General features: G+C 35.5%; 1 protein-coding gene and 1 pseudogene across 4 annotated transcripts in view; one reads left to right on the top strand and one right to left on the bottom strand.

Moving 5' to 3' along the window:
- SAMD8 (sterile alpha motif domain containing 8) overlaps positions 1–19,927 on the top strand; it is a 47,610-nt gene extending 27,683 nt beyond the window's left edge. For 3 of the 4 annotated variants that reach the window (XM_010984121.3, XM_031462131.2, XM_064488026.1), the window contains 5 exons: positions 1,285–1,877; positions 8,295–8,390; positions 10,574–10,691; positions 14,964–15,114; positions 15,289–19,927. In XM_010984121.3, coding sequence (XP_010982423.2) covers positions 1,285–1,877; positions 8,295–8,390; positions 10,574–10,691; positions 14,964–15,114; positions 15,289–15,593 — 1,263 coding nt within the window. In that variant the 3' untranslated portion in view covers positions 15,594–19,927. The other variant, XM_031462132.2, reaches the window with a different exon arrangement.
- Positions 19,928–20,797: 870 nt separating this feature from the next.
- On the bottom strand, positions 20,798–21,339 carry LOC116156082 (thioredoxin-like; annotated as a pseudogene).
- Between the last annotated feature and the right edge of the window lie 1,044 nt (positions 21,340–22,383).

Below are 22,383 nucleotides of genomic sequence, written 5' to 3'. Positions count from 1 at the left end.
ATTACATCTGGGAGAAGAGGAAGGGGTTGTTATCAGGGAAGGACATTCTCTTGAATTGATGTTTTGTTTTTTAAAGCAAACTTTTAAAATAAAATTTAACATATATAAAGTATAGATCATAAGTATATAGCTTGATGAGTTTTCACCTGTATAACTGATACCCAGACTAAGAAACAAAACATTTGTACTGGAGCTATTTGATTTTTTTTTTTTTCAAATAGGGTAGTGAGCACATGGGCATTTGTCATATCATTCTTCTATTAATGCTTTGAAGTTTGCGTACTTTTTTTTTTTAATTATCTCAGAGGAAAATATGGTCTTTAGATATCTGGGAAATGTCAGAAAACCCACAGGCTTAAGTAGTTGAGAAAGTACTTCAGAGAAATAAGTTTTTTATCTGCAGGACTTTGCGTCCTATCTATCTGATGAAGTTTATAAAGCTGATACAGGCCCAAGTTACTGAACATTTTAAAATGGAAAAATAGCATAAACAGAGCTGTGTGGGATCAAAGTAGTAAAAATTATTAGTACTTTTTGAAACAGTACATTATTGGCCTTTTATAATTGCAGTTCAAAGTTACAGGTACTTTGAAATGTTTTATCAGTAAAATCTCACTAATAGTTTGAGGGAAATTCCTTATTCAGTTCTGTAATGGAATATTCAAGGTATAGAAAGAACTGAGCTATTAAGATTTATGGATATTTATATCTAGTTTAAAGGTTTTATATATGTTGTAGAAATTATTTGTATAGTAGATAGAAATATGCTTAATCTAAGGGGTTTCCTGAAATTAGTTATCTGTCTGCCTTTGTGGGTTTTTTTTCCCTTCATTTTGGAGGAGGGAAGATACTTATTCCATAAACATAAAGATTTCTGAAACTTCATTTATCTTTATATAAAACATCTTTCTGTGTATCTCATTTTGTCAAAAATGTTATTTTTCTCAGTTCTCAACAGTAGGATCTTTCTAAGTTATGGCTGCTATGGTGTGGAAAAGCCATTTGTAAAATATGTAAAATATTACAAAAATACATTTTGTAAAAATGTTTGGTTGTTAACTTTCTTTCTGCTATTGGGGTTATGTGCATGAAATTATTAGAATATTAATATATTGACAACCACTCATTATTGAGTAATTTTTGTTGATTTTATTTTCTTCCAGAAGCAAGTAGGGCAGTGTAGGTAAATTACTGTTTCTGGTCTATTTATGTGTATTTGGTCTTCAAAGGAGTTGTTAGGACACACTGAAGTTTTTGTTTTATTTTCCTGTTTTCCCTTGGCAGGCAGTGGAAGAGGAAATGGCTGGTCCTAATCATCTCTGCATTCGCCGCTGGACTACTAAGCATGTAGCTGTTTGGCTGAAGGATGAAGGCTTTTTTGAATATGTGGACATTTTATGCAACAAGCACCGACTTGATGGAATCACATTACTTACATTGACTGAATATGATCTCCGGTCTCCTCCTCTGGAAATCAAAGTCTTAGGTGACATTAAAAGGTTAATGCTCTCAGTCCGAAAATTGCAGAAAATACATATTGATGTTTTAGAAGAGATGGGATACAACAGCGACAGTCCCATGAGTTCCATGACCCCTTTCATCAGTGCTCTTCAGAGTGCAGAGTGGCTCTGTAATGGGGAGCCTTCTCATGACTGTGATGGACCCATCACTGATTTGAATTCTGACCAGTACCAGTATGTGAATGGTAAAAACAAACATTCTATTCGAAGACTGGACCCAGAGTATTGGAAGACCATATTGAGTTGTATATATGTTTTTATAGTATTCGGATTTACATCTTTCATAATGGTTATAGTCCACGAGCGAGTGCCTGACATGCAGACTTATCCACCACTCCCAGATATATTCTTAGACAGGTAAGTTTTGTTTCTAGTTGCCAAGTTTGTAGAAGATTGCTATAATAGCAATGATAATAGTATATTTATGATAATTATGTTTATTATTTTTGGGTTGATAATACTTTTCATTTGCTTTATCTGCTACTATACAAAGATATGCTTTGAAATGACCTTTTTCCCTTAGAGTAAATTAGACCTTAAGCCTAGGTGAGTGGGAAAAACCGCTGCTTAATTTACTTTTCTAAGGCTATGTTATAGCTCCTTGGGAATTTCAGATTTTAAAAAGGTTTTCTGGAATGTTATTTGTAATAAATGGAATTTGGTTACTTTTTTTAAAAAGATGAACAGAGTTTTGTGTTTCCAAAATTGTGAGGAGATCTCCTGTATCATCAAATAAATTGGAATTATCACGAGTAGTATAAACTAACTCATTGATAGTATCTGTTGTTTTTATAGGTAGGGCATGAAAAAGAATATAGTATATTATATGAAAAATAAGAGTAGAATGAAACTCAAAGTATTAGTTTTTATATTTGTGATTTTTAAAAATCTTTTTAAAGTTTATAGTGCTGTCTTGTTTGGTTTTGTAAAATGTTGTGCCCTTCTGAAAGTGCCTTATCGTATATGGGGTTTTTTTTTTAATGAGATGAATTAAAATGTCCACATTAAGATGGCAGAATGACATATATATCACATTTTATTCCCTCTCAAACCCTGACTAAAAGTATAGTGAAGAAGGTTTGTTTGTTGATTGGTTGATCTTAAGTTGTAAACTCAGAAGGATGGGGTAGATAAAAGAGGAGAAAACAGCCATACATTTTGGAAATTTGAGAACAGATGGGTGAGTGGCAAGCAGCAGACTTAAAATAACCTACTTCTAAACAGCAGTCAGGAAAACTGAGAACCAACCCAATCTGTGTTACAGATTTCTCAAAGCTCTGGATACCCGAGGTGAAAGGATGGGACTAAAATAAGGAGAATTGAATGACAGCTGTTTAACAAGCTGTTAGATCTGTATATCTCCTCCACTATTCTATACAATTTTTCCAACAGAAGACCCTAAGGAAGTACAGAAGAAAGCATGTGGATATCTGGGGAAAGACCACTCTAGGCAGAGGAAACAGCAAGGTGCAAAAAATCCTGAATTGGTGGTATGCTTAGCATGTTTAAAGAACAGCAAGTGAGAGGTGGAGAGAACAGTAGGAGATGAGGTCTGAGAGGAGGCAGGAATCCAGATTGTGCAGGGACTTGTAGACCATTGTAATGACTTTAGCTTTCATTCTGAGTGAAAAGGGAAAACCACTGGGAAGCATTTAGGAGAAGAGTAGACTGATCTAACTGCCATTTAAAATGGTCACTCCTGTTGTACTGAGAATAGCTGGGGGGTGGGGCCAGGAGCATAAGGGTAGTTAAATAATTGAATTCATCTAGACAAAGATGAGATGGATTGGATGAAGATAGTAGTAGAGATGGCCAATTTAAGTCTAGGGCATATTAAGCATAAAATGAGCCTGAAACAGATCTTGTGTGATAAAGCAAGAAAGTGGAAGCCTATCAAAAGAACACAGGAGCTGGTTTGAAGGGGCTCCCACTGATCAAACTAGAACAGTTGGAACATCAAAAAGCATAATCGTGGTAATGGATTATAATATTTTGAGTAAGAAAAAATCTATAAACTCATAGTAATAAACAGAACAAAAAAATAATGGGGTGAGAGGGGAGGTTCTTCAAGGGAGTTATATGGGAAGTTGAAGAGCCATAACCAAGCACAATACATGAACTTTCATTGGATCCTAGATCAAGAAAAAATACTGCTACAAAGGACATTTGGGGTACAATTAGGAAAATTTGAATATGGATTGCATAATAAATGGTAAAGTATTCCTCTAAATTGGTATTAACTATTTCCTGGGTGTAATGGTATATTGGATTATGAAGAGGGTATCCTTGTTCCTAGGAGATACATGTTGAAGTGTTTAGGGGAGAAGTGTCATAATGTCTGCAGCTTACTTTGGGAAGGGTTTAGTCTCCTCCAAAAGAGTGTTTGTATATGTGCATGTGGGTATGTATTGAAAGAGGGAAATAAAGCAAATGTGGAAAAATGTTAATTGTAAGGAATTGATGGGATAAGTGAAGAACATAAGTGTTTATTCTTTCAACTTTTGTTATGATCAGAATTCTTCAAAGTTAAAAAAAATGGGCAAGGAAATGATGAGACAGAGAAAGAGAATGAAAACAATCAAGTCTTATAATTTTTCCTGTAAGGGCAGCAGCGAAATGGAGTTGTAGCTTTGTAAGAGGAGGAAAGGATATGGAGTCATCAGGGTTTTGTTTTTGATGGGCTGTATTATATGGCATGATTGTTACATTGATGATAGGAATGACCCAATTTAGGGGAAATGAGATGCTTTTAGAGGAAAGAGAGGGTATAATTGATGGGATTGTGTCCTTGAGTAGATGAAAAGGGTCGGATCTAGTGGGTGGGATAACCATAATAGCAAGGGAGGAAACAGAAGCACTGTAAAAAGCGTACATAAATAATGGAAAAACCACATCAATCTGGGGCTTAACTGCCCTTCATTTCTCACTCATCCCTGAGATTATTACTATGTCCATTGTAATAATCAGTGTTCACAGTGATGACTCTGAATTACCACAGAAAATTAAATTCTATCCAGAAAAAAAAAGCATAACATGTATAATGCATCTTAGAAGGCTTTGCATCAAAATAAATATGTGATGTTGAATACACATTTGACGCTTTCCTTATAACACTTCACTAAAATGACAGAAAAAAGTGAGGGCAAGGGGCCCCAATAATCCCATGAAGGCAGAAGCTGTGATAATAATGAAAATTTGGAAAGTAGAAAGCTAAGTACCTGTTGTGAGATTGAGAGTGGGGACTAGCAGTGCCCAAGAGGTGAGCTAATTGTACTGCAATGCTCCAGAAAAACTCTTAAAACAAGAGGCATCAAGCTTCTCTCAAGACCAGGTAGAGATAGGAGATCAATATGAAGAACTGGTTGCAAATCAATTTAGGAAGCTTTTAGAAGAACAGAAACTGTTCTACTGCAGTAGAAGACAGGTGGTTTGTTCTTCAGAGTAGTTGAATATGATGGACTCTGGACTCGGGGACACCATTCCCAGATGAGAACAAAGGTGCATGTTTTCAGTGTGTTCTCAAGGTAATTAACTATAAATCTCTGGACTGATCACCGAGACTTCCAGCTCCCTTTCTTAAGTAGCCAGACTTACTTCCTGTCCCAAGTCATACCCAGCCCCAGTCCTCCAAGCAAGAGAACAGATTCCTCTCCTTGGAAAACCTGCACAAGAGAAAAAGACTGTGATAGGGGAGATATCACTGTCTCAGCAGCCTGACCTCTGTATTATCACTCTGTAGTGAAACCCACAGTGTGACCAGCTCAGTCCATACACACAGAGCATCACATTATTTTTTTTAGTACTTCACTGCCAAATATGAATGGTCAGTCAAGAATCACCAGACATTTGAGGAAAACATATCAATATAAATAGAAAAAAGCAAACTGGGAAACACAAAATAAGGAGCAGAAGAATATTTTGAAAAGAAAATAACCATTCATATTCTTACAGATAAGAGATACTGGATTCTCCAAGACAGTAACAGTAGGCTATAAAAAAGGAAAATGCAGAGAAAAAAGCGTTTGGAAAATAAAAAATGAAAGTAGAAATGTAAAACCTAGCAGGATGATTGGAACATAGATTTGATGAAATTGCCCAACTTGTAGAGCACTGATGAGAAGTAATGGAGAACAAGTAAGATCAATCCAGTTGGCCCAACAGTGGAAAATATAGGGGTTTTAAGAATACATAAAGTGAAGGGCAAACTACCAGTGAGACGTAAGGGTAGACTCGAGGATATTTTTAAATTCACAAATCTCAAAAAAATTTACTCTCCAATCCCACACTTAATAGAATTGCTAAAATGAAAAAAATTGATAATGACAAGACCTGACGAGGATTCAGAGCAACTTATGCTCTTGTGCATTGCTCGTAGAAATGCAAAATGGTACAAATGTTTGGAAAACAGTTTGATAGTTTCTTAAGAAGTTAAACATACACTTAACATAGGGCTCAACAGTTTTTCATCCAAGAGAAACGAAAATATATGTCCATGCAAAACCTGTATATGGTCTTTATCACCCAAACCTGGAAATAGCCCAAAATATCCATCAACCAATGAATGGATAAGGAAATTGTAGATTAAGAATGGATAAAGAATTGTACATACAATTGCATGGATGAATCTCAAGTATATTATGCTGAGTGAAAATAGATGCAGAAGGTATTTGGACAGATACTGTATGGTTCCATTTATATGCCATTCTGAAACGGGCGTACCTGTAGGAATCAGAAATCAGACCAGTGGTTGCCCCACCCCTGGAAGTGAGGGAGGGAACTGATTACAAAGGGACACAACGGAACTTTTTGGAATGATGGATATGTTCTGTCTTTATTGCAGTGGTGATTACATGACTGAATATCTTTGTCAAAACTCATTGAACTGTACAGCAAAAAATGGTGAATTTTCTGTTTGTAAATTAAACCTTAATAAATCTGACATTAAAAACAACTTATCCTCCAGCCCCTCTTCTGAGAAAATAATTGGAGGGCATACTTTATTAAAACTAAGGAGTAAATCGAGAAAGAAGAGGACATGGGATTCAGGAAACAGAGAATCCAATATAGAAAAGAGGAATTCCCTGGATGAGGGTTAAGTTTTATTACAAGAAATAGCCATGCAGAAGGACTAGAAAATGCAGCCATTCTAAACTGGAACGAGAGAGAGAAGGGGCTCTAGGAGAGATTTCTCCCAAGGAAAAGTTGAAATTGATAGAATAATCTGGAGATGAACTGGTGAAAATCACAGAAGAAATAGAACAAACTTTTTAAAAAGTTATTTATTAGTTCCAGAGAATTACAAGAAGCTGTGCAAGAAAAGAATTTAATCATTGTTCTCCACTGTCTCAGCTATGAATGACATTTATAAATTTACAGTAGGTAAAAGCCAAAATTATTTTGAACAAAATTGTGAAATAATATTGAGAGCTTGAGAGAGAAAAGAGGGAGAGAGAGAGAGAGAGAGAGAGTGTGTGTGTGTGTGTGTGTGTGTGTGTGTGTGTGTGTGTGTGTATGTATAACTAAAACATAATGCTAAATAAAACAGAAGAGTGAAAGTGATTGCCACTGGGGAGCAAGAATTAGGTTTAGTCTAGGGGAGAGCAGAAAACTTAATTTTCATCATAAACACTGTAAAACTATTTTAGATATATACACATACATGTATACATATACACATACAGGTACACATATATATTGTTTTTTAATATTAATTTTAAAAGTTTAAATTTTTAAAAGTCATTTAAAGGAATTCTTTCTTTTATCAGAAAATTTCTATTATATAAAATAATCCTTTCCCCAGAAACACTAGATAAATAAGGCAGCAATGGATTAAAAATACATAAGTCTTTTTTTCTTGAGGTAATAGGTAAAAGATGAGTCCTTGAATGATGATGATTGACTCTCTTCAGTTACTCTAAATAAGGTTTGGCGTAGACTGTTAATACCTTTTGGATTTCATGTTTTCTTTTTTAAAAACCTTTTTTTTTTTAGTTATAAAATTAACATACCATCGTATAAAAATTTTAGTGTAAATTTATAGGGAATAAAATATAATCCTACCAACCAGAGATGACCATTTGGACTAATTAATTTCCATCTCCTCCCTCCCATGCTTCTCCTCCTCTTCCTCATCCTCCTGTTCCTTCCTCTTCCTTTTTCCTCCTCTTCTCCTCCTTTCCTTTTCTTACTTTCTTTTTTAATTAAGAAATGTGACATCTCTTTTACTGGTGAGTAACCCCAGGCACTGTGGATTTGGTGAGGGAAGTGAGGTCAGTGGAAAAGACAGAAGGAAATAGGAATATAAAACAAAGGAGGGCAGAGAGAAATAAAAGAGTTAAAACAAAAATTCTATTTACTTCCCCTAAAACAAAACCAAATATACTTAAAGAAGGAAAAAAAAAAAAAGAGTTGAGTTCAAGCCATGATTGTCTGGGTTCTGAAATGAGCACATCATTGAAGCAGTGAGCCTTTTCCCCCATTGTCTTTTGAGAGTATTCCTGTATCCAGGTCTACCATACTATGGGGAGGGAGAAAATGGTTGTTATTTCTTTGCAGAGAACCATGATTGAGAATCACAGACAACAAAGAGGTCTGGTAAATGGGGTACTTTATGAAACAGTTTCTTTCCCCAGGTTCTCCAGATATCATCTTCTGAAAGAGGTGAAAGTTAAAACAATTTTAGGGTCATTATTAAAGAGTACCTTATTGAAAAGGTGGTGCTGTTTACATGCATATGCTTATTGTCAGTCCAAAATGTAATCTTTTCTATTCTAGTGTTCCTAGAATCCCATGGGCCTTTGCCATGACAGAAGTATGTGGCATGATTCTGTGCTATATTTGGCTCCTGGTTCTTCTTCTTCACAAGCACAGGTACCTCTCTTATTCCATTAAAGGACTGGAAGTGTTTTGACTGTCTTAGGTAAAGGTCATCAAACCTTGTTTCTCCCTTTGCAGTTGCCTTGTTAATTTGCTTCTCTAGTCATTGTGACAGTATAGTTATTGACATAGAAAAATGTTGTGGGTTTGATCAACCTGAGGTAATACCTATATTTAGTAATATTTTGAGTGTATTTTGCAGAGAAAGATTAGAGATGGTGATTTCAGCCATGGGCCAACCATTGACAGTCTAGCCTTACCTTTCTTTGGAAACAAATTGGAAATGTCACTCTTTATAGAAGGCTGGAAACTCCTCCAAGGACAGTCTTTGGTCAGATGTTTGGATGGAAGAAATTATTCTTTGCTTGGAAGAGGCCCATTTAAAAAGAGATTATTTTGGGATGAGAGTATAGTTAAGTGGTAGAGTGCATACCTAGCGTGCACAAGGTCCTGGTTCAATTCCCAGTACCTCTGTTTAAAAAAATTAAAATCAATAAACCTAAAATTATCCCCCCATTAAAAAAATTAAAAAAGAAAAAGGGAAAAAAAAGGAACAAAAAATAAAAAGGTTATATTGCACACCATGCACATCTAGTAAGTGTGGTTTACTTCAGATGGTATAGGAAATTGCTTTGGCACTTTCACTAAGAAATATAAAGGGAAAAATTTTTTTATTAAAAAAGAGATGCATAAGGGGAGGTTCCTTTCCTACTTTAATAAGGGGAATTTATTTGATTTAAGTAAAAGAAAAATAAGGCATAGGGAATAAAAAAAAGTTTAAAGAGCTTATAAAGTTTGTGCGTCTGCCATCCCTTGTCTTTGGATGCTGAACAGGAATAATAGCACCATGAATTTTTTTTATCTTTTCTCCTCACTAGGGAATGCTTGAGGTAAACCACAGTGATGGGCTTTAGGTCCTAAGCAGCAGTTATTTCAGTGCTTTGAAGGGGAAAAGAAAGGTTGATGATTGCTATTTTTGTCACCCTTTTAGGCCTTACTGCACTTCATTCTTTCCCATTTTGCAGCAGTTTTTATAACTGGATTGCTTGAAATCAGAGGTGGTTTAGAAACACATGTATCACTGCTGCTTTCTAACTTTACACTGCAAGACCCTGTGGATTTGAATTTATCTGCTCTTCAACATAAGAGTTTACCTTATATAGGAAACCTTGGTAGGTTTAGCCAAGTGTAGCAGTGGCCAGTTAAATGTAAGTTTTGGTGTGTAATTAGCCAAAAGAAAGTGTTCCTCAAAGTGTGGTCTTTGTACCACTTTCATTTGAATCACCTGGGCTCTTGTTGAAATGAAGATTCCTGGGTTCCATCCTAGGTATACACACTAACGTTTGAAACTTACCTAACCTTGTGTTCAGTGCTTTTTTTCTTGAAGGTGGGAGGAGCATTTCAAAAAATACATAAAGCAAAGCCTCTGTACTTAAGAATCTTATAGTTTGTTTTGGTTTAAGACATTAATAAAAATATTTTAACAGTATAAGTAATGTTATAATGCAATTCAGAATTTTTGTTGGAGATGTACTTAATGTAAAACTTAGTATTAAAAAAACCTCAGTATTTTATAGCTTAAGTTTAAGAAAAAATTAGAGAATGTTTATTATATAGTTACTGTCATGAATGAAATTACAGTGACGTTAATAAGCAAAAAATTCCCTAGAATCATGTATTTAACTTCTCATTAAATAAATAATCTATGACAATATAAGAGTAATAGAATTAACACTGAGCTAAGCTTCAGGCTAGGTACTAGTCTTACTTCTCTCTTGCATAATTCTTTCTCTTAGCCATATTTTCTTATCAATGAAATGATGCTCTTAGGTTTGCATCGTCCAACATGGCAGGTGCTAGCCACACATGGCTATTTAAATTTAATTTAATGAAAATGAAATATAATTAATATTCAGTTCCTTAGCCATACTAGTCACATTTCAAGTGCTCAAGAGCCACATGCAGATAGCTTATTGGACAGTGTAGTCATAGAGCATTTTCACCATTGCAGAATGTTCTATTGGACAAGGATGCTTCAGATGGTATCTAAGATTTTTGTCCTCTTCAAAGAATCTAGTGGTTTTCTGCTTGCTCTCCCTTTAAGTAAACATTAGATGGCTGGGGTATTTTCATTTGTTTTCTTCTGATCTTTCTCTTTTTGGTCACTCTGTTCACAGGTCAATTCTTCTGCGAAGGCTTTGTAGTCTGATGGGCACTGTATTCTTGCTTCGCTGCTTTACCATGTTTGTGACCTCCCTCTCCGTGCCAGGACAGCACCTGCAGTGTACTGGAAAGGTAGCCTACTACCTTCTGTATCATTCTTTCCTCTTGTTCTTGGTGTGTTGATGGCATCATATTTGAACTAGGGCTGAGACTACCTTTAACACTACAACATGCTTTTCGGTATTTTCAATATCTGTAATAAACCTCTAGAAAGAATTTGGTAAAAATCTTAAGCCAGAATCTACCTTCCTATTGCTTCTATCCATTGATACAAGCTCAGTGCTGTAGAGTGATGCAAAAAAAGTAACTTGTGATTATCATTTTCCCTCTCACTGTCTTCAGCATCTTTAGTTCCTCATATGATATCACTCTGGTTATCACTCTGGTTCCTTCATTCTTTTTTAAAAAGTGTTGCATTTGAACTATATCCCATTTAAAATATAATAGCACCCACTACTCTAAACTTTATTCTTTCTGAGATATACTTAAATAGTGGCTGATTTTTTGTTTTTCTTTTCTACTTTGTAGCTTGTTTTGATATACTATAGACATATCTTCTCTTCTGGTTAAATAAGAGTGGATAGATTATGCAGATGGGAACTAAAAAAGCAGGGTAATGAATTACTTGAAGTAAATAAAATAAAATATAAGTAAATAAATAACCCTGAAGCTTACCTGTGCTTTATATACAAAATTGGCTGTTGTGACTCATTAAATTTGGACAAAAGAATTTGTCATCCTACTTTTCTAAGCCTTCATACACTAGTTATGTATTCCCAAATATTCAAATAATATATTAACACCTTTTTGTTATTTTAATGTTGTTTATAAAACGTGAAACAAAATTAAGTGTCACTTCTTCCACTGCTTCTACTGTAATATAAATAGTTGAAATGCTGACAGGGAAAGATTAAGTAGCCAAAGGAGATCAAGAACTAAAAATATAGCCCTGAGCTGAAGGGTGACTAAACTTTCTTCAGGTATTAGGAGACTGGCCAGTAAGAAAGGAGGAAGGGTTAATGACATTTAGGATTCAGTGTAAAGGGAATAATTTATTTTTAAGGTAAAAGCTGTCTTTATTTCTTTTTTCTTTACCAAAAAGGGAAAGTAATTTCTCTAAAGTTATATAAGCTTATTATAAAAATTCAAATTGTACAGAAGTATATAAGTTAAGAAGTAAAATCTCACAAAATTCCCTCTTCTTTCATCCCACCCCATAAATAATACTGTTAACAGTTGTGTATACAGCCACATAGACTATGTTTAACCATGCTTACACATTCACACAAGTTTATATAAATAGATAATTTTGAACAAAAAGTAGGATTATACTGCACATATTTCTTTAGCTTACGTTTCATTTAATAGTATGTTGTTTGCTTTTTCTGAAGAGATACATATCACTTTACCTCATCTTTTTAATAGTTGCAGAGTGTTCCATTGTATGATTTACGAATGATGTACATTTAGGTTATTTCCAAATCTCACTATTTATAAACCATGCTGTCATAAACGTCCTTTTACATTTATGCTTTTCATTTATTTAATCATCTCCTTAAGATATATCCCTGGAAGTGGTATTATAAAATTATTAAAGAACATACACACTGAAAATTGTGATACATATTGCTCACATTTCCACTAGAAAATGTAAGACTAGTTTTTCACTACTATCACCAATGTGTGCATGTCGCTTTTTCCATCCCCATGCCAACACTGTGTGTTACCAATCTTTGGAGTCATTGCCATTATGAGTAATCAAGGTGATATCTGAGACTTCTATGGTCTTATATTTTTGTTTTAAAATCTTTATCAACTGAAGTAAAAACACAATATAAAAGCTGTGAGTTTCAGTTTTGAGACTTACTGAGAACTATAGCCCAGGAGAAAGCCTCTCAGATAGTTCTGAGGAACTGCTCTGAAGAGGTAAGGGGGGAGGTCAGCATATATGCTGTGGTGGAGAAGGTATACATACAGTCAGGCACATATCTTGGTAGAAGGTTGCTGCTAGTCATGAGGAACTGTCTTAGTGATTTTAGTGCTTTTCTAGGTATGAGAAGATGTGAGAAATTGGGTTCATAAATTTTTCACCTGAAAATATCTAAGAATCCTGAAGGCCTATTCTGTCAGTTTTCCTAGAGCAGAGTGCCTCATTCCTGATTTCTTTCCTAATGTCCTTTTAGGGTATGTCGAAAGTTAGCAACTGCAGTGGCTAATGATGTAATTCTTGTAGAACCTGGTGGCAAGTGACATTCTTTAGTTGGCAGATCTATTGAATTTATTTCTGTATATGAAAGGAGGGAGGGATAGAACAGTTTCCTCCAAATGCTAATTGATTAGAAGAGATTTAAAAGAAGAAACATTTAAGCTTATTATAATGAAAAGAGAATTTCCTACAGCTGAGGGAGTTAATTGTGAGTCATCCACTAACGAGAAGAATATATGTGCATAGGGCTGCAATTGGTGCTGCAAAAATAAATTAGGTATCATCCCTTTACAGTATGGGCAGCTCGTTTTCTGTCTCTAATGACTGTTTTTCATTATCAGTTTTATGTGGACATTTCTATTCACATCTGCCCTAAATACTGTTAATTGCTTTGAATTATAACCTACTTATTGACCTGTATTATTTGCAGCAGTCATTAAAAATAGAAAGTTAAAGTGATATTAACTAGTAGTCAGATCCCTTACAGTGAACTCCATAGGGCTTTTTATTGTAATAAAGTAATTGCTTGAAATCTCATTCCCAGAAGTATGAGGTTTGGGGACAGAACCAAGAACATGCCTGTTGTTTTTTGTTGTTGTTGTTGTTATTGTTGATGTTTTTGTTTGAAACACTTAAAGCAATTTCTCATCAGTGTCTAATTAGTTCTGTTGTGTTTCAATTTTTATTTTTCTTGAAGGAAATTAGGGACACTTTAAGATTGAAAAGGATGGGGTGATTTGAGTAATTGAGCTGTAATTGCTTTCTTTTGACTGACATCATTTGTTTCCTGTCTTTGGCTGAGACATTTTTTTAACAATCTCTGTTCTTCACTGCCTGATTTTTTACTTTTACGAGAGTAACATCTCTAACCCCATTCTCATTAGAAGTTATTGAGAGAAACAACCCATGTATACTTTAATACCTTCCGTTTCCTTTTCTCTGATAATAAATTTCTTCTCCTGCTGTCAACTGAGGCAGAAAGGGAAAGCTGGGTAGTGTATAATCAGCAGTTTGTGATTGTGATTCTAATGAGGTTGTGATTTTTTGTTCACTAGCCATAGTAGAATCATTAAGACATAGGGCTTTGGAATTGGACTCCCTGGGTTCACATCCTGATTATGTTACTTACTAGCTGTGTGACCTCTCCAATCACCTGCACAACTGAATCACTTCATAGGATTTTTGTGGAAACCCAAGTGCAATAATATATAAGCATGTATTATGTGTTGACTGCCTTTTTTGTAGCGTCCATTGCTCAAACTCTTCCTCAAAATGGATTGCTTTCTTAAGTTAATGGGTGGGAGTTGGGATTAGTTTGGCTGCTAATAACAGGAACTTCAAGGTGGCTGTGGTTTAAATAACAAACAATGATTTATTCTCTTCTCAGAAGAGATGTCTGAAAGTAGGTTTTCCAGGTCAGATGTGGTAATATTACAGAGTTGTCAAAAACTCATGATTCCTCTGTCTTTCTGCTCTCCTACTCTAACACTTGGCTAGAATCTTCAAGGCCACTTTGTGGTCAAAGATGGCTGCGAGAGCTTCAGCTATCATGTCTGAATTTTAGGCTAGAAGAAAGAAATGTAGAAAAGACTTCCTTTGAGCTGTTGTCTCTTTCCTTAAGTAGCCTTCCCAGAAATCTTTTACACTTCCATGTACGTCTAATTTTATAGAACTTAGTCACATACCCACACCTAGCTGTGAGAGAGGCTGGGAAATGCAGTATTTTGGTTGAGCTCTTTGCCTCTTCAGATAAATTTGAGATTCTATTACCATTGAAGAAGGGGAAAATGGATATTGAATGGTAATCATTGTCTCTGTCATAGCGTATTTCTTATTGGCAAAGACAGACAAATACTACTGTGCTATAGGATTTAAAATTTGGAAATATTTTTGTGTTATATAGTCACCTTTTCATTGTAAAGGAACTCCTAGTAGAGAAGTTTGAATTACACTGATTTCATTTAATTACCAAAAAAATGTCTTGAGTACAGCCAAGCTTTGAACACCCATTCTTGATGTCTAGATGCTTTTGCTTAGATCTTACTTCTCAGTCATTCAGCTTTTGAATTTCGGTGTGAGTGGTAGGAGTCTCTACTGCCCTAAGCATCTGAAGCACTAATTCTTTGTTTTCTTTATAGATATATGGCAGTGTATGGGAGAAACTACACCGGGCCTTTGCCATTTGGAGTGGCTTTGGTATGACCCTAACTGGTGTTCACACTTGTGGAGATTACATGTTCAGTGGCCACACAGTCGTCCTAACTATGCTGAATTTCTTTGTTACTGAATGTAGGTACCTCTTTAGTACATCTATGCGTATCAAATAACTAGCTGCAGAGGGGGCTGTGGGAAGGGTGTCAAATTCTGTGAAGAATGGGAGAAACAAACTGACCCAAGAAACATATGACTAAGAAGTGCTGGAAGAAGAGTGGTTTTAAAATGATCTTTCTGTCCTTTTCCCAGATACACCAAGAAGCTGGAATTTCTTGCACACTTTATCCTGGGTTCTCAACCTCTTTGGAATCTTCTTCATTTTGGCTGCCCATGAACATTATTCCATTGATGTGTTTATTGCCTTTTATATCACAACAAGACTCTTTTTGTACTACCATACTCTAGCCAATACCAGAGCATATCAGCAGAGTAGAAGAGCAAGAATTTGGTTTCCCATGTTTTCTTTTTTTGAATGCAATGTTAATGGTACAGTACCTAATGAATATTGTTGGCCGTTTTCAAAACCAGCAATAATGAAAAGACTAATTGGATAAAGACTATCTTTGTAATGGGTCCGTGATTAAATTTACAGTTATTGTTGAAGGTGAATAACTTTGCTTTCTCCCCATAGGTTGTTCCTGGATGCCTTGCTTTTTGGCCTATATATTGATAAAGTAAAGTTTCCTATTCTGAGCAAGGCTGTAATTATAGAAAACAAGAACAATCAAGAGTCCTTACTTACCTGTTTGAACAGAAAGCTTAAGCAGATGTTTTCTGCCCCTTCTCTTTAGGCAGACTTAATGTTGTGATTGAAGTCAGGCTGTTACCTTTACCTGTTGAGTATTTGCCTATTGAACTTAAGCAAATCAACTTAAGCAGTTTGCTGATTGAAAGTTTTTTGTTTTGTTTTGTTTTAATTTCCAGTAGGACTCTAATCAGGAAACAATATTTTTTGAAGCTCCTTAAAAGGAAAAACCTCTACCAAGTGAGCAGGACTTGTTCTTTGAACTAATCTGTGTCTTTAAAAAAATGCAACTCTAGAAAGTGATCCACTTTACTAACAAATAATTTTTGTCTTCTGAACCATCTTTAAGAAAAGTATACTTTAATATACCAGAATGCCTGAAAAAAGAAGAGAATGAAAGGGGCCATACATGAGGTGACAAAGTACAGATATAGTGCTGGCATTTTTCACTAAAGATGCAACGAAAGATGCAGTTTTGGTCTGAGGGTTCAGTATGGCCATCAGTAAGTACTCTTGAGGGAAAAATGGCTTCATCCATCAAAATAAAATTGGCTTAATTTTAGTGATATAAGTACCTGGAATAACTTTGTGCTATAGCTGTTAGCTAGACAGATGACAACCCAACTTTAGGCTTTTTAATGATATTATTTAATGAGCAAAATAGTGGAGTGTTTTACCAGATGTTAAAGTTCTTAATGTCCTGAAGTAGGGAGGTATGCATGCAAAGAATCATTTTTCTCTTTCTGAAATTTATAACAGGTTGCAGACACAGTACAACTTTTTGTTTTTGAAATTTCTCATTCTTGGCCATCAGAAAGTAAGCAGTCTCAGACATATTTGGATATGAAAAAGTTTCAGTTTTTATTTTTAAATACAATTGTGTACATACATTCTTTCTATTTAGTCTTAATTCGGCATTCAAGAAGCGAAGTAACTTAGTTGCTGTTTACAACACTAGAAACTTAGTACCTTAAGTAATTTGACCTATGTGATAACATTTGTCACTTTACTTTTAATGATTTTGTACAGTAGTTCTGACAGTAGGATGATTATGGAATTGGAATTTGAACCCCAACTGATGAGCATAGCCACTTGGAATATTAATTGTGTAGTTTTTACATTCCATTTTAAAACAAAGAGTTAGAAAAGGTGCTGGCTGGTTGAGGTCTAAAATTAGACCACTTAGCAGAAACTTGCTTCTTATATGGGTGAAATATTTTATTTTTGCACTTTGAGTCATATTCCCACCCTGTATAAGCTACAGAGGAGCCTCAATGGATTGGGCAGAAAACAGGTATTATGCAAACAAGTTTCAGTGAGTGCTGAGTGACCCCAGTTTGGATCTGCTCTGAACATTATTTTTTTATTTCTCACTTGAGACATGGCATGAAGCAGTTCAAGTTTTATTATGCTTTTGAATCTCATACTTCAGAATCTTACAATGTCTTAAATTGCTGATTCTGTTATATGCTGGGGACAAAAATGCCAGCATTTCATCCATGGAAATTGCATCATCATGAAGGGTGAAGGATGTTTCCTAGGCCAGTTAGAGTAGTTTGACCTCAAAACTCCCATTTTTTTCTAAATGACAGAGCAGGACTGAATTTAGCTTGGGAGGGACTGAATGCTGGCTTTTGGAAAAATGTTTGAAAAAAATCTGTGGCAACATTAATTCAAGAATATTGGATAGCAACTTAATGGTAAATTTCCTACTATCAGTCTCCTTTCCTTCATATGGATTCTATTCTAGAACAAAGTAGCAAAAAAATTGCAACTAACTTTGTAGAGCTATTGATATTGAGAGTGCCTAACAGCAGACTGCAGTGAGGATTGTAAAAATAACTTTTCAGCCTTGCATTTATCATATCTGTACTGAGGGAAAATTAAGCTAGATTAATAATTTCTTGTTATAACCATTTTAAGGCAGTATTTACATAAATTAATTATCTCCAAGTCTCTTCTTTGGAAAACATTGAGACAAAATTCTTTCCTGTTTCTTTTTTTAATACAAAACCTGTATTTTAGTTGCTTTTTGTTTTGTCCAGAAATTTCCAGGTTTTGTCTTTGTATTTTCTTTCTTGTTAAAATCTAAACTTCACAGTGAAGGTGAGATTTGCATTTTTGGGTGTGAATGTGGCTAGGTAGAGAAGCTAATGCCTTAGCTCTACATATTTTTCAATCTTGTCTACAATTACAAACGTGTGAAAGGCTGGCATCATTAAACACCGAGACTGCAGTATAGAAGGAACCAAGAAGGTTTTTTGATGGGGATGCAAACTAGAGGTTATATTGAAAGTCCTCGATGAATTTTCTATCTTCCTGGGGGCAGCATTGCCTTTTTCCTTTCTTCTTTTTTAAAAATCCTTGCAGGGCAATGTTACTGAAGGGTAATTGAAGTTTGTAGGAAGTCAGAGGTTTGGAAGAAGGCAAGTTTGCTGTTAGCATCAAATAATTTGGGAGAAACATTTTTTGGCTATGCTGCAGAATTCTCAACATGGCTGTCTGCTCTATAGTTCTCTGTGGCCAGAATTGCCAGGGAAAAAATATGGCTTCCATATGCTAGGTCTATTAGTATCCTTTTAAGTTGGAAAGCAATGAGCTTATCCATAGAACCAGTCAGTTAAATAAGTGTGGACTATTCACAAGAAGAAAACACGTGCTAGAGACCTACTGATAGTGTAACTCTGACACTGCAAGGGGCGTTCTTCCCTATCCTGTACCAGCCCTGAGTGTTGTTATTTAGAGTTCCAAAAGTCTTATAATTTTGTAAATGGAGAACAGAGGAGAACCAAATCCTTTTATAGCTGGCATGAAACTGTGTGTTTTAGGGACACATGTTTGGAAAGTGTTATTTATATATTCAGAGCCATATTCATAACACTAGCCTGCTTTGACTGTATTCAGTAAAAGGCAATTTCATCATTAGTTTCAGAGTAAACTTTTTTTTAAGGATTCTTGTTCCAAAATACTTGAGAACATTAACTATGTTCTTGTTTTAAACTCTCTCATCTAATAAATGTTATTCTTTGATAGTCCTCTTACAGATTTGAGTTATCCCTTAGTAAAAGCCATTTGTCGGTTCTTTATACTATTCAGGCATTTGGGACAGGAAAGCTCTTTTTTATAATAGTCCCATGGCTTTCTTAAACAGTATTCATTTCATTTAGATAGTTTGAAAGCCACCAAAGCATTTCAGCTTTAATGCCATCTTTGCTTGGCAGTTAAGACAGTTTGTATTTGTAAAATGTTTAGCTCAAATTACCCCTATACCTCTGTAGAGGAAAATTGTTAGTAACGTCAAGTCAGACTGCTTCAGGAGACCAGTGAGAAAGGAAAGAGGTTGAGTGGGGTTTTTTTTTGTTTTTTTGTTTTTTTTCTTTCTCTGTCTTTGAGTGGCTTTAAATGACTGAAATTACTACGGCAGTAGATTTTGCCCCCCCACCTATCCCTCACCCCCAACAAATACCACCAATTTCAAGTAACTAAAATGTGGCCTATTACTTTGTATCAAGTTCAATAAAAATATCTATGAAATCTATAAGCCACAATTTAGCTACCAGTGAAGTTGGTTTTTAAAATATGTTCTACCCTAAATTAACCAAAGGACTTTTATTCAATGTACTGCATATTTAAGTATAAGAAAGCTTTGTGTCTGATATGGAGGTAGAAGGAATACTGCATTAATTTCATTGTTATTTCAGGTCTATTTCAGTCTGAACTACTGGGTTGTCTGAACTAGCCCAGCAATGTTATCAGTTAGTGATAGCATCTTTAGAATCTTAATTTTAATAATTTTCTTTTTATTCAGAGAAATCTATGGATTGTTAGGACAACTGAAGTGTTTCTGATATGAAACAAAGGAAGTGGAAACTGGTACGTAATGGGGGAAACAAAATTAGCTTGGACTACAGTGGGCATGTTTTGTTTTAAGAATTCTACCTAAATGTCACCCAATCTACAGAGAAACTAGTATTACTTGAAGATGTGAAAGTTCCTGTGGTAGCCATACCTTGAAGCACAGTATTGTATATAAGTAAATATCTTGATTCTAAATTAAATCCAGATTTAACTAATATATATTATTTTATATCTTTGTTGTATTAAAATGTTTAAAAACACTAAAAATAAAACATTTGAAAGTTGGTTTGTAGTCTCTTATTTAAATATCTTTGCATCATTAATGCAACTGGTCTGTTTTTTATACAATGAATTTTTATTTTTGCAATTGGACTCTGCAACTTTAAATCCTACTGTACTATCTAGTCCCTGGCATTTACTAATTCTTAGTTGTCTATTAGATAAACCATTTGCCCTTTCTCATTTCTTTTCTGTAAACTTGGAAAGAAAAGTGATCTACCTGACGGTATTAGAATAATTGTAGATTAAGTTAAGAGGAAGGAAAGGGAAGCAAATAGCTTCTTACCTCTGGACACATTAAAGTTTTTGTTTTTTGGTTTTAGGTTTCTTTTAATTGTAGAATAGATAGGGAAATGCCATCATCCTGTCAGGTCAGCTTTGGAGATTATGATGAATAGGAAAAGAAGGAAAAACACTTGTTAGTGATGGCCTCGTAGCCCAGAGCCCTGGAGTAGTTGAAACACTCAGTGTTGTCACAGGACCATATGAACTTATTAATCCGTGACTGAATTTGTTTCATGATCACTACCAGTTGTAGCCTCCTGTCTGGTGCCAGCTGCAGCCGGTCTTTCGTGGGAACTCTGGGAGAGAGTAGTCCAAAACAAACCGAGAGGCTGCTTGGTGGAATAAGAAATACGGTGAACTTAGACTCTGAGGACCTGGGTATGGGTTGCAGCTCTGCTGCTGATTAAATTGGGTCCTTTCATCCAGCTCTACTTAATCTTACGTGTAAAATGTAAGGAAAAATGTTTACCTTATAGGTTGTGTGAAGGGCCAGATTATGAAAGTACTGTAGCCTTAATAGCTCAGTAGCTGGTACATAATGCTGAAATATTAGTTGAATTGTGATACAAAAAACTGGATTCATTTGTATATGTATTAGGGAACTGTTGACAGATACATGTTTGGTATTTATTTATTTATTTATTCATAAAAGGGGTAGAGTTAATATTTTATTGTTATTTATCAGATGGCAGTCGGGTATGTAGTTTTCAAACTTGATCTTTCATTTTTGTAAGTTAAAAGAAAACAATTAGATTAATTCATTAATGGTGGCTCGAAGTTTTTCCTAATTAGCTCCAGAAAATTCACCCACCTTTTGTCCCTTTTTAAAAAACTGGGAGGTTGGCATGCATTTGACTTCACACTCTAAAGCAACGTCCTGACAGTCATCCACGTCTACTTCAAGGAACACCACATTGGAATACTTTTCAGAGAGAGAATGAAAGAAAGGCTTGATCAGTTTGCAGGGCCCATACCTCATGGCTGAGAAGTCAACTACTACCAGTTTATCTCCTGCATGGTCAAGGCTTCCTGAAAAGCATGCTTGCTCTCGATCTGCTTCACCATTTTGGCTGCTGGGGTCTGACGAGTGACCTTACGATGGAAGCGGATCCAAGGCTCCTCAAAGAGCTCTGATTTTATTTTAAATGGAAGCATTAGGAACACCTATTGCCAGGGTCTAAATTGTGGGGACAAGTATAAGTAGTTCTATAAACAAGAATTGGTAAAGGAGAGAAGTATAAGTCAAAAAGAGAGAGAGGTAAGATAGTAGAAAGTACACAGAAGGTCACTGGAGATGAAGGGAAGCATAGAGACCCCAAGATAGTAGGTCAGGGAACCAGGACTGGGAACAGCTTGTAGGAGGCCTTTGCCCCCAGCCCTGGAAGATCAAGACACCAAAAAGAGCTGCCAGCTGCTACTGGCTGGTGCATTATGAATCTAGGGTATGATACACCTTATATCCAGAATTGTCTCTCTTGTGCTTACACACCTAACTCACCTGTTGGAATGCTGGGCTACCAGTCATGAAGTGGAGTGGGAGCCGGCTCTGGTGAAGATTTGAGGTGGGTGCTATGGTAAGAGAATGCCTCAGAGGTGCTCCGTGATCACCCTTAGTTGTAACTTTGAAAAAGAGCAGATGATAAATAACCATAAGGCCTCTTAAATGCTGTATGTTCTCAGCTCACAGAGCTAGCTCCCAATGAGAGCCAGAAATACAAAACCACCATGACCTGTTCATATTCCAGTCTTAAGAGCCCTGGCTCCCACGCTAAGGACCTGTACCTAATGTTTTTTTGATACAAACTAATCAGCTGCTTTAATCAATAAGATGTCAAAAAGTAATTGAAATTTGATCGTATTTTTCCACAAAGACTGATTTTGGAGGCTGAGCTGGAGAGAATTTGGAGTGATGCAGTTTGAGGACTTGAACATGGTTGAAATCTCACACGCGGATGGTAAACCTGTGCAGGCAGCATTCTGAACTTTCTTCCACAGTGGTGCCTGTGATTCTTACTCTCTTTTTTGAAAGTTACTATTTTCAAATAAGTAATTCATGAACGTGGTAACAAACCGTATATACTGCAGACTCTTCTCCTTCTATTCCAGTGCCCCAGCCTTTAGTTCTTCCAAAAGACAACCATTTTTAATGCATGTGTTTTTCAGAGCTGTTCTATAAT

The sequence above is a fragment of the Camelus dromedarius genome, chromosome 8 (genome assembly GCF_036321535.1).
Source record: "Camelus dromedarius isolate mCamDro1 chromosome 8, mCamDro1.pat, whole genome shotgun sequence".
NCBI lineage: Eukaryota > Metazoa > Chordata > Mammalia > Artiodactyla > Camelidae > Camelus > Camelus dromedarius.
The sequence above is the reverse complement of the archived record's forward strand: the minus strand, read 5'-3'. Positions and strand labels throughout refer to the sequence as shown.